The 13,059-nt window shown below is 37.5% G+C and overlaps 1 protein-coding gene across 1 annotated transcript; it reads left to right on the top strand.

The window, feature by feature from the left end:
• Positions 1–1,140: 1,140 nt before the first annotated feature.
• LOC131369167 (V-set and immunoglobulin domain-containing protein 10-like 2) lies at positions 1,141–12,325 on the top strand. The gene is made up of 12 exons (XM_058415642.1): positions 1,141–1,331; positions 1,952–2,305; positions 4,374–4,649; positions 4,749–5,024; positions 5,935–6,192; positions 6,275–6,535; positions 6,623–6,922; positions 7,540–7,827; positions 8,903–9,025; positions 9,156–9,180; positions 9,697–9,782; positions 12,110–12,325. Exons 1-12 carry the CDS (start codon positions 1,262–1,264, stop codon positions 12,208–12,210), a joined length of 2,418 nt encoding a protein of 805 aa, XP_058271625.1. The 5' UTR covers positions 1,141–1,261; the 3' UTR covers positions 12,211–12,325.
• Positions 12,326–13,059: the final 734 nt, after the last annotated feature.

Raw genomic sequence — 13,059 nt, forward strand, 5'->3', positions numbered from 1 at the left:
AGCTGTCACTTTTTCCAAGATAATCTGATGAGATTTCACCCCATGCTTCCTGGAGCATCTCCCACAAGATGGATTGGCTTGATGGAGTCTTCCTCCATAGCTGAAATCAAGCTGAAATATGCAGGTGATCCCAAACTTTTGAGCGGTAGTGTAAATGTAGGTTTTTTGCTAATTAGAAGGATCCAGATTGGCCTTTTACATTTTCCAGACAGCCCCCATAAAAAAATAGTCACTTATATTTTATAAATGTAGAGAATTAAAATTTTCTTAGAGAATTTTCATTTCTTTAACCAAATATCTTTTCAAACGCTCGCATAGTCTTCAGGTTAATTGTGTGTATTTGCCTTTGAGAAGGCACGGATCAGTGTGTTTGTTCACATTACACGGATGCGTAACACGAGAACCTCATCAATGAATGTAGAGAGCTCTTAGTTTCCCTTCCCTGGCTGAACACAATATTGCTGTTGGTTGAAATATGACTCGGTATTAGACATTAGCACAGTAGTGACCTCAAACAGAGAGACGGATGAGCTCGCAGACTCAATCAGCATCTGTGATTAAATTACTATCATCTCATGGCATGAGTGTGCAAAGATTAGTCACATTTAAACTAGGAATGTCGCAAAGATTGACTGAGCAAAGACGTGTCTTTAATTATAACAGTTAAATCAATTGACAAGATTACTATGAGGTGATAATTCATTGTAAACATTCTTTCATTTTTTTTTTCTTGGTTCAATGTAATTGCAGATCATGTTTTGTAATGTCGTGAATGTGTGCTAGGAAAAGGTCATGACTGGGGTCATTTTGTAGGAATGTAAAATCATTGTGTTTGGACAGAGTGTGTTGTAGGTGTAGGTAAGTTTCTCGCCCGCTGTGTGCGAAGCAATGGAAAGGTACAAAGACCACAGATCCTGGTGTGCTCCTCAATAATAAATGAGATACAGGTATCATCGCGTCATCTAAAACCCAGTCTCTCCTCTCTACTCCACTGCATTCCTGCAAATGGAAAGCGGGGGGTGGAGGGTGTGTGTGGTTTGGGGTACGTGTTGATGAATAATTCAAACCAAATCAGTTTAGAGAGACTCGATCAGCTCTTACTCAGCTTCTCGCTGCCTGTGTACACCAACTAGACTCATTGCTTGGACAGGACACTGTTTGTTTTCAGAAGACGAGAAAATTCTTTTCTTTCAAAGGAAATTTCTAATGGATCTTTTCTTCCTAAAGGATACGGCATTGGTCACCTGAGCGTCATGGCACCATGGTACACAGACTGTTAGGGCTGGCTGATTTCTCCATAACTGTATTCCTGCTTCCTCTCCTTCTACATGGTAAGAGGTCATGCCCTAACAAAAACTTCTGGCATTGTGATTGCTAATTTCTGCATTATTTTTTACTCACTTGACACGATGGAATGAAATTCAGAAAGATTACTGAGAAAGGATTGTAGCACCATTGAAAGTTACTGTTATCACCAGTTTTTTTTTTACAGATACAATTTACACTCACTTTTGTTATTTAATAAGAAACAACAAATTCTACAATATTCATTTATGGTTACATTTAATGTTGTGGAACATCAGCAAAACAAGTTCTTGTTATCATTTACGTTATAGCTGTGGTTCCCTCACCAACCTCTATTTTTGTTCTCTCTTTAAGTTAAAAATGAAGCTTGTTATATTCCAGAGAATCTGCAACTACAATCATTTGTGTCAGTTGTTGACACAAATGATTTTTTGCGATATAATTTATTATTTATTAGAGTGAGGGTGTGAAGCTGCTGAACTACTCTCCGAGCTTTTGACCAATCAGATTTGAGAATTCAGCGGCACTGTGTTATATTTTAAATAACTTATATTTTTTTATCCATGCGTGCATCTTTTTTTCAATGTAAAATGCATAGATTTTTTGTCACTCTTCTGAAAAGTCTGGTACTGCATTATGCTTTCAGGTCTGGAGATTGTGGATCCAGGGCAAGTCATCTACGGAGAAACCAGGACCAATGGAGTGGTGGACAAAGGAGTAATCCTAGAATGTGGCCCTACTCTCCCCGATGTCTACATCTGGAGCTTTACCAAACCAGGCACCGATACGATTCGAGCCGTGGTGTATAACTTTGGAAAGGGTCCAAAGCTGCAGCAATTGGCCAAAGATTTGGGTGACCTGAACGTCATCAGTAACAGCGCCTCTCTATCCATAGCAAAACTTCCTCTAGCAGCAGAGGGTTTATACACCTGCCAGGCTCTGTACGACACCGCTGAAGGAGCCAAGCTTTACTACTATTATGTGTATCTGCGTGTTTTAGGTTAGTGACTAGTGTTCAGAGTGAGATCTAATACAGGATGAGCTCAACAGTATTTCTTACATGAGAAAATCTATCTCTTAATGCGTCAGAGTCTAGGTTGTCTTCTTAACACAGATCAGTACCAAGGTTTCAAGTTTAACTGGAAAAAAATTAAGTGAACTATGTAAAATGCCATTTTATCTAGATAGCTCAATTACCTTGTATGAAACCTTTCTAAAGGAGACAAAGAAATAAAATTGATTTTACAGTGCAAACATGGCCATTTTTAAAAAAAATTACCTCAACTATATCATTTTTTTTATTTCAAACCTCATTCAGGTTTGAACCATTGACCCAAAAACAGTTTTAATAGTATTTAAGCAACAGTTAAAAAAAACTGTAATGGGAAAGGTATTGTTTTACAGGCAAAAACAAAGAATCTACTGTAAGATGGAATAGAATTTTGATTCAGAAGTAAGCAGTATTAAAAATATATAAGGTGAAATATGTATTAAACATAAGCAGGTCGCAGACTATTCACACCTCATAGGATTTAATTAAGTCAGTTATGGGAAATTTATAGCAATATCAAGTGCATTATGGGCAAACAGTTAAAGTTTTTATTTCACTAGGAATCACTTACCCAAGATTTAAGGTCAAGATGGCAAGAGTTGAATTTTTGAAGAAGAAGAAGAAGAAGAAGAAGAAGAAGAAGAAGAAGTAGAACCCATTTGTTATTAATTCTTAAGGAGCGTTAAGAATAAATATTGCATCCAGAAATGTTATATTAATATAGCTACAATGTTACTGAAAATGATGTGTATATTAACAGTTATAAATGAACAAAAATGTTTTTTAAAAATACATTTAAAAAATAGAGCATACAAAATTTGAAAACATGCATCTGCTAAGCATAATTTTCCTTCAATCACTGCAATATTTGGCCCAATTCAAGACTCTACATGTAAACCCTAGGTGGTCACAAACACAAATGATATACTGGAAAACATGTAAGATTTTTGACCTGTCCAGGGTGTACCCCTGCCTTTCGCCCTATGTGCGCTGGGATAGGCTCCAGCAGACCCCCGTGACCCTAGGAGTCCTAGGAATAAGCGGGTATAAACAATGAATGAATGAATGAATGTAAGATTTTCGTAAATAATTGTGTCCAGTTTTTATGGAGACAGCTTTAGAGTCATTTAAACTATGTTAGTCTACTTTATCTATGAATTATTCCTAACTTTTCACTAAAAACCATGTTGATTTCAAACAAGTTTGATATGCTAATGTACACAAATGCTAATCAAGCCATGGTTAATTGTCATATCTAAAAAGGCAGGTTCAGGTCAGTGCTTTTATCATGAGCAGCTATGGGTTCGTTTCTCACGACTGTGACCCAGGCATTACTGCTAGCAAGCTATCATGTGTCCATGGTGGGGTGAATATCAGACATCTATACAGGCAGCTAATGTACACAAGAGCTGAGCAAGTGTGAACAGATCTATTTAACAAGGCTTGGTAAATCTAGCCATTTCGCTCTACCATCCGCAATACCAAACAAAAACACAACTGCATTTTAATCTGTTTTTGCTCTGGAACTACGTCTCCAGTGTTGGATTTTCTCCAGCTTGGATTTTGTTTTTTCCACTTGTGCAATATGAATTATTTCAGAATGAGAAACTCTGATCATAGAGAATTCACACAGTGAATATACACACACAGTAGTCATTGTAACCCCATTTTAACTGCATTTATGTTCATATAATACATATTATGTACACAATGCTAAAATACTTTGAAACAAACATATGACCAGAAAAGTAATCTCAGAATACAGAATTTAGCTGTTACAATTTCTAAAATGTAAAACAGTCTAAAGGGTTCAAGACCTCTCTAAATCTCTAGGTATATAATTATCCTGGAGGAAAACAGGATAATGTTAGCAAGATTGCATAGACTGGTGTAGAGAAAGATGGTTAATTCTGTTGTCAATATTGGTAAATGCATATCTAGCACATGTACAGTGTCTGCTTACAGATGTTGTGCTTGCTATTTAACAAGAATAGTAATGCTAACATGTGTCCTACAGTGCCTGTGTCCAAACCCTTCATCCTGCTGAGTGACTCCTCACCAATAGAGGGTGCATCAGTGTGGATGCGCTGTGGTCTGGAGAATGGCACAGGCCCAGTTCATTATGTCTGGGAACTGGAGAACCATAGTGGGCAGGTCAACATACTGGCTGAGAGCGACAGCGATCTGATAAACATCACCTCCATAAGCCGCAACCACACAGGCTGGTTCAGGTGCATGGCCAAGAACGAGGTCAATCAGCAGAGTGGTGACCGTATCTGGTTAGACGTCATATGTGAGTGAGAATTTGAACCTCTGGGTTCTTTTAGATATCCTCTTCATACATTTTCAGTGAGGTTTAGCAGTTCCTTAAACAAGTGTTCCATTTCTTTAGTTGGACCAGATCTGCCTCAGATTGATGTAACACCCTACTCAGTAACAGATCGAGGATACTCAGCTCTGGAGAAAGAGACTGTTTCCCTGCTATGTCAAGCCTCATCTAACCCTCCCAGTCAGTATGTCTGGTTCTACAACAATTCCCAGGTCTACACTGGACCACAGCTCACCATCACTAAGATCCTACGAATGCACACAGGCTATTATGCCTGTCTGGCCCAGAACACTTACCTGAATACACGCTCCAAGAAAACCATCACTCTCACCGTCTACTGTGAGTCTTCTATTGTCATGACTCTCTTTGGATCATATGGAATTTTTCTTCCATGCAACCTCTTCTGGTCAACCTCTAGTGTGGTCTTGTCTGAACTTTACTTGTCTATCATTCACTTCTTTGCTTCCTATTATACTTTCCCCTATATCCATGTATACACATACACACATTGTTAGATGTCCATTGACCGGGGATGTGCAGCAAAATATTGTCCACTGTCTACAACAAGCATCTGGATGAGGTAAAGACAACTTTCTGGTAGCTGTGAAATTGAAGGTATAGAGCTGTTATTCTTTAGGTATGTCTCAGTTACTTATGATTTTTCTCCATTTTTCTTTTGCTAAACCTAGTCTTAGGCACTACTAGAGGCAACCTTAGAGGCATGAATTATACCCAGTTTGTTGTCATATTCTGAATGGGGCTCCCAGACACTCGACTTGTGCATGCGTGTAACCCATTTTTGAATAGGCATAACATTCCCAGCATAAACAGTGACATGCCTTTTGAACTTAAGTTGCCAGCTCTGAATACAGTTCACAGTGGTCTCCCTAAGACTACCAATCTGCTATAGAACAGTAAGTTTTTTGTCATAAATAAAGTTGTTTCTATTTGTATTCTTCAAAAAATTGATGGTGTGACCAATAAGAGCCATACCCCACACCCACCCACCCACCCCAAAAACGTTTCAATTTTGGAAAACTACCACAAGTTTTTTAAAAATACTCTATGCTTTTTATAAAAGGTAAATATTCAATTGTCAAATTAGCTCAAATGCCGTAAATCAATTTGCTTATCAATGTGTTTACATGTAGCTAGTACAATATACCTTGCCTCTAGCTCTTAGTTTTACAGGCTCTGGCTTCTCCGCATCACTTCCCTTCAGTTTTATTCAATGATTTTCTTCTCACAGATCCACCAGATGGTGTGCCATCTTGTTCTATCTTCCCAACTAATAACTACAATGACTTAGCTCTCATCTGTTCCTGGGAGGGGGGTTACCCTCCAGCTACCCTCAACTGGAGTCCATATGTGAATGGTGATAATTCACAGGGTGTCTCTAACATCACTCGGATTCAGCCAGGGCCTGAGACGACTAACAACTCTGCATTTACCTGCTATGGCTCACATGTGGCACGTAATTTCCCACAGAGCTGTAGCACCAGGACATGTGAGTACTATGGTTTACAGACCTATAAATACACTCAATCAATGATATATTAGCCTTTGGTCCAACATCCCTTGTTTCCCAGGGTTGCCAAATCACGAACCACAGTGTTTTGCATATGCGACTCGTAATAACGAGTACCTGATGCTGTCCTGCTCCTGGGAGGGTGGTTTCCCTCGGGCTTTGCTATGGTGGGCTTCAAGTTCAGGAGATATTCAGGGAACATCTGAAGAGAACTCTAACATCCTGGTCCTGCGCTCCAGCGCCACCTACAGTGGAAAAGCATTTGTTTGCCATGCCAAACATCCACTAGTTAAAGAGAGCAAGCAGTGTGTGTTAAAATTGGGTAAGGTCTGTTCATCCAGAGACAACATTTAGTTGCTGTATTAACTTAAGTGTGTTAGCCTTTCTTTTTATCCATTGTTTCTTCCAGAGGCACCAGTATTAATGACTCAACGCAGTGTTGTTTCAGTGTATGAGGGAAATGATGTCCAACTCACCTGCATACTAAGCAGAAACTATCCTGCAGTCACAGAGATTACTTGGTACAATAATATGAAACAAAAGGTGGGTGACAGTGGCACACCCAAAAAGTATGTTCTTCAGCAAGCTGCTGCCTGGTCCAACCTGACTGTCCGGGAAACAGATGGCATGGTGGATGGTGGACAGTACTGGTGTTCTGCTACCAATGCTGTCGGAGGAGCAGAGATTCCCATCTTACTGGTGGTGCTTAGTGAGTGTACTACAAGTTAATTTAACCACAGATGTCTTGCAGAGATTATTTTGTATTGGATTTTCTTCTCAACTTTTGACAGGCAACCGCTAGCTCTATTTATAATTGATAATGTAGTGAAGCAATATTTGGTAAAAATTGTTTGACTGAAACGATATTTTAATGATATTTTAATGATATTTTAATATTTTAATGATAATAGTTTATTATTCCAGTTATCATTTTATAGATGTATTTCTTTGAAAACCACACATATAATTATATTTCTAATGATCCAGAGATTTTGGGCAATACTCAGAAAATCTGTGAACTCTAAGCTTAATTTTTTTATAATGTTCTTTGTTTTTAATTAATAATAACCCTAAGAATTTAAAGAAAAAGTTTCATAATATTAATAAAACTGCTGCCTAATTTAGAAGGCAAAAAAAGAACTGCTTTCCAAATCCACAAGTAGTTTTTACAATTTCAGAATATGCTGAGGAACGAATGTGGAAATTCTGAACTTCTGAATACATTGTAAAAGTAACTGCCAGTCAAATAAAATGATGAATAGGAAGTGTTTAGTGAATACATGTAAGCTGTCAAACTTACGCATTAATGACTGAATTTCCATTCAGGGTACCCAATGCCTCCAAATATCACCATCAGTAAGATTATGTACAGCAGTCGTCAACGGACAGATGTTAATATGGAGTGGCTGATCCTGTCAGATGATGACTATACTGGGTTCTTCATAGAACGCCAAAATCTTCCGTTTCCACTCTGGCAAAAAGTGGTAGGAGATCTGGACTCCAGCGCCCGGAGCTTTCAGATCACCAACCTGGATCCGTCTGGCACGTATGCATTCCGAATCACGGCTGTCAATCACCGCACTATTGGACATCCCTCAGATGTCAAGAGTCCAGGTGGGAACTGATGTTAAATTGGATCAGGTTTACAACTTACATCCTGTGCTAATAACTATAAATTGTCATTGGTAATGTGGATAGTATGATATGTCATGTAATGGAGTCTGAAATCTGATCTTTAATTTTGCACTGCAGCTACAAAGCTAATGTTGTGCCAGGTACTGGAAATATTAGCATATTTAAATCAAACTCATTAGTATATGTCAGAAGGTTCCTAGCTCTGATCCTGAAGTACTCCCTTTTCAGCAGATTTTAATGTTTTCTCTGCTCCCAACACTCCTGATTCGACTTATTGACTAAGCAGCTAATTAACAGCACTTCTTGAGTGGAGGTCTGCGTGTTAAATCAGAATACATTAAAAAGTGCAAGAACAGGAGATATTGCAGGTCCAGATTTGGGAACATATAGAGTAAACAATTTGATTTCTAAAAAATCAGACTTTGGAAGGCGGTACTTGATGGTGTAATGATACCAACCTGTACTAAAGAAATGATTTCAATTGTCCAACCTGTACAATGTCCAGTAACATGGTGAAATATGGTGAACTGGATGCAGTTTGGGGCACAAGCTAACAACACTAGCTTTGTAGCTTTATTACAAAATGAATGCAGTTGGATACTGAACATGTCCCTGAAGATATTTTATACAGAAACTGCTTTTGAATAACTATGATACAACAGTTCATATTAATTCTACTGACCGTGAGCAAGCTAACGGAAATTGTTCTTTTTTTTTGTTTGTTTTGTTTTGTTTTGTTTTGTCTGCTTAGGTGAAATGCACCATCACAAGTTCACCACTTAACCACAACAACAAACAAACCTCACACACTCACTCTGACACGCTGTCTCTTTACTTCATCTGTCTGTCATCTAATTCCCTGACCGTTTTCTAACATTATTGTTGGACTGTATTAGTCTTTTTTATTTGTCCTTTTAAGGCAATATAACAGCAAATACTATTTGAATCAAAAAGAAATACAGTAACTAGATCAGTTCATAACAAATGAAAACATTTACTATACTAGAGGATGTTATTGGCAGATGAATACTAATCAAGGTTTGCTGTCTTCCAGCTCTTCCAGGCTTTAATGCTTACCCCGCTGTTATTGGAGCAGCTATCGGAGGCATGCTTGTGGCGACCATAGCTACAGTGCTGCTGTTCATGTATGTAGTGAGGAATCGTAACAACAACCCACGTAAGTATGGCATCGCGACAAGGGTATCGCTTTTTTTCGCCATATCGCCATATTTTCCTTGTAATTCAGGATTAAGATTTCATTTCATGGGCATCATTTGCTAATATGTGTTGCAAACTTATTTCTGCAGGTCTTCATGATTTGATATTTGGCAGGTATGTATGCCAAGCTTGAACTTGAAGATAACTTGGTAATTTTTGAAGTTGAATTTAGGAAAGTTTTTTTTTTTTACTTAGTTAAAGATATTTGCTATTTCTAAAAGTGTTTTAGACCTGAAATATTGCTACAGCTTCAAAGATGTTCATGCAACAGATTTATCTACTTTTGTGACTTATTTTCTTTTTAATTCAGTTCAAAATTTTCTGGCCCTGAAATTAGCTCCTCCCACAGACAGAACAGAGTTGCCTCACTCTACAGCAATTCCTTAAGAAACAAATATCTGAGCAGATGTAGTTTCAGTTTATGGTGTAGGTTCAGCTATGTTAAAGCGGGAACGCTTGTCAATTTTGTTTTCATTGCAAATGCAATTCACATTGCAGGCGGCAGAAAGTGCAAAATAAAAAAAAAAAAAAAAAGAAGCTAATTCCTCTACTAGAAAGCAATTAGGTTCCTGTATATCTATTTATAAATGCATATTTTTCAATAGATTTTATTTATGGTTTTACCCACAGGCAAAACAGTCAGTCTAGAGAAAATATCAACTCCCCTGAGGATGAAGTGTCAGTAGCAGATGGAGGTGGAGGAGAGACAAGTCAAGGTACCATACACAAACATACATACACAACAATTATTTCACAAAAAAATGTTCATTTGTAAATGAGAATTGGAGTTCATTTTAATTTGACACTGATGGTAAGATTTATAATCTCAACAGACCAATCCTAATGCACTCGATCACACAGTGTATATTCAGATATTTTAACTGGTGTCCAGTTCATAAGAATGGAGCTTGGTCATATGCTACCTAAAAGGAAAAATCCACCCTGAAGAAGTTTTTGGTTCAAACATCTTTTAGTAGCTATGTTTCCATTTAATGATTCTTTTGCATAAAAAGGTTTAGCTTATTAAAAATGTTTACCGAAAAAGCTAAAGCATATTATCAATAAAATTTTGCTAAATTTATTTCTTTAACTTTAACAAAAAATTCTGTAGAGATATTTCAAAGGTATAAAAATAATTTGGAGACAATGTTTGCAAAGAAAAATGGCAATCATACAAAATAAAAGAATTTCCCATATCTCATTGACAAGTGCCTGGAAGACAATAGATGTGGCTTTGTGATTAATGTTAAACGGTAGTCATCCTTTGGAGAAAGAATAGGGATGTGCGTGCCATCCAGCGCATCATAAATCTGTGGTACAAGACGTGCCCAGAAATTACGATATGCAATTTCATTAGCCCCTGCTACATTCGGCAGCCTGAAATAACACCGCATTAATTGTTCTTTAATAGATGTGCACACAGCATATAGACATTGATGGACGATGGCCCATGACATTATAAAATGCTGCAGCCAGACACTTTCTGTGAAATGTCTCTCCATCACTGCATCCTGGAATGCTCTGTTGCGTGGTTTCTCCCGGACACATGGCCTTCGTCTCATAAGGGCAGTGAACTGGAACGCTATCAGATGCGCAACTCCTTATTTCAGGCACAACTCATTGTCGTCTTCTGATATTCGTGTAATTGCAATTATTTGTGAAATTAAAATGACAGAAAGCTCTCCTTACTAAATGATCGTGACTTCATCAGACCGAATGGAAAATAAATGAACAAATATCACAAACATCTGCAGATTTCACAAAAGCGTTTCCACTCTGATGATAACAGAACAATGGAAAAAAAAAAAAGATAAAACCTTGCCTACTGATGTGTTGCTATATTTTCTCTTTAATTTTTCTGCATTACCCACAGCGACTACCTGCTGATAGTGGTGCATTGAGCTTTAGCCCTCACTACCTAAAGACAGCAACACAGCTCTTTAATCCTTTAGTCTGTCTACCTCGCCCACTTCCTCATCTGTACACTCATCCCAAACAGATAAAGCTCTAAAGCTTCAACTTTAATGCAAATACCAGCATCAATCATCCACACCATCGGGCTAGTCATCTCACAGATCGCTGCTGTGCAGCTGTGTTGTATATGTAGCTGCATTAAATTCTAAGTCTTTGTTCTTTGCGCTTTGTTGTTGAATTTTTCATTACTATGACGTGGAACCTCTGTGGGAAAACGGTGTGAATAGAAGCTCCTGTTGTTTTATTTTAAAGAACTAACAGCGATACAGGACCATTATCTTTTTTGTTTCAGACTACTGAGCTTTTTTTTGTTTTTGTTTTCCTACTATCTAGTAACGTGTCCCCTGTGACACCAGTGGAGCAGACAACCACCAAGTTCTCACGGGAATAATGAAAGTGCAGCAACAACCTACATACAACACCACCTACACATACAACACCACATACTGGAGCATATTAGCACCACTATTCACTAAAGAATTCTGAAAGAATCACGAAAAACATAACAGCTATTTCAAGATAGATGTATTTAATGTCCCTCAGGGTGAAATCTTCCTTTAGGATCCAGAGCATGGAGAAGCTTTGATGTTACTGCTGTTTTCTTTAGTACTATAAGAGGAATTTATTCACCATTATACAGTAAAGCAAACAATGTTCTAATAATAATAATAATAATAATAATAATAATAATACATGAACCTTATTATTATTTTAATGACATACTACAATATATTACTATATTATTCTGTAACACACCAATCAGTAGTGGTACTAACAGCTATAATAATCATCATCATAGTAGCAGGCTTTACATTGCTTAAGAATGGACGTTTTTCTTGCCCAAATTAGGGGCTATAATTCTGGAAACAGTGCTACATTTATTATCCAAGAAATGTGGATATTACTAGATTTAAACCAGATAGGTAGTTACTTTTTTTTTTCCCTTCATGTGCACTTGATACGTCTGTGAGAAAAACCCTGATCTCTAAGCATCCCCTGATAGCTGCCATCTGCTGTTGTTGTGTTTTGTAATTCTTTCTGTATCCCCTGATATCATTTCTTTTCCCAGGACCATCTGTGGTGCTGCCACGACCCACCGCAACACCCACAAACCTCCCTCCAGGGGACGAACCCGTCAATGTCACCATCACCGTCATGGCCTCAAGCTAGAGACACCATGCAAACCTAAAGTTTTTATTTCAGCTGACAGTGATATAGAAATCAACAGGAAGTTAATTGAGGAAAAGATTTCTACCTGGAGGATTTATAATAGTGGCACAGAGAAGTGAGGATGTTAAATTGTTGTTAAAGAAAGGGTTATGTTATTAAATCATGTCTGGAATCATTTCAAAAAGTTAATCATTTTCAGTACACTCTTTTCTTATAGCTGAACCAAGTAGAAGACTGATACGTTGGGAAACTCTGCATTTGTAAACAATAAAGTTATTATTTTCTGAATATTCCGATTTGCTGAATGAATGTTTATTTTGTTCTGAAGCTCGGATGTCTTTCACACCTGCCATTTAAAAAAAAGAGAATTAAACAATATCTTCTGATCAATCAGAACAGAGCATCCAATAGCACTGTGGTATAATATTGTGCACATCATTCAGTCCTTGCAGGATTTCGCAACTTTGTGATTGCAGAAATTAACACAAAATCGAGCAAACTCTGTGATAGTTTGATGCAATTTTTCAAAATCACAGCAGATTTGTGCCAAGATACACAATGTGATGTCATCACAACACATTCAGCCAAAACCCTATTCGATTCATGTGCTTCAAACATGAGTAACGTTATCAGAGATAACGTTATCAATTACATATGTGTTTTCACTGGTAAGAATCCTGTAACTTGTAATTTCAGCCTTGCAAATTTGTATTGAAAAAAATAATAAATAAATAATAAAAGCTGCAGCAAAACACATTCCTGGGGGGATTGATCAATTAAATTTCTAGTGAATATTTAAAAGCCCTTAAAAAAAAAAAAAAAAGGTCAAAGTGGTCACATTATCTTGGT

The sequence above is a fragment of the Hemibagrus wyckioides genome, linkage group LG18, assembly GCF_019097595.1.
Source record: "Hemibagrus wyckioides isolate EC202008001 linkage group LG18, SWU_Hwy_1.0, whole genome shotgun sequence".
Taxonomy (NCBI): Eukaryota; Metazoa; Chordata; class Actinopteri; order Siluriformes; family Bagridae; genus Hemibagrus; species Hemibagrus wyckioides.

Coding starts and splice junctions, on each gene's coding strand:
- LOC131369167 (XM_058415642.1), top strand. CDS start 1,262: ATGGTACACAGACTGTTAGGGCTGGCTGATTTCTCCATAACTGTATTC. Junction 2,306..4,373: donor TGTGTATCTGCGTGTTTTAG/GTTAGTGACTAG, acceptor TGTGTCCTACAG/TGCCTGTGTCCAAACCCTTC. Junction 4,650..4,748: donor TATCTGGTTAGACGTCATAT/GTGAGTGAGAAT, acceptor CCATTTCTTTAG/TTGGACCAGATCTGCCTCAG.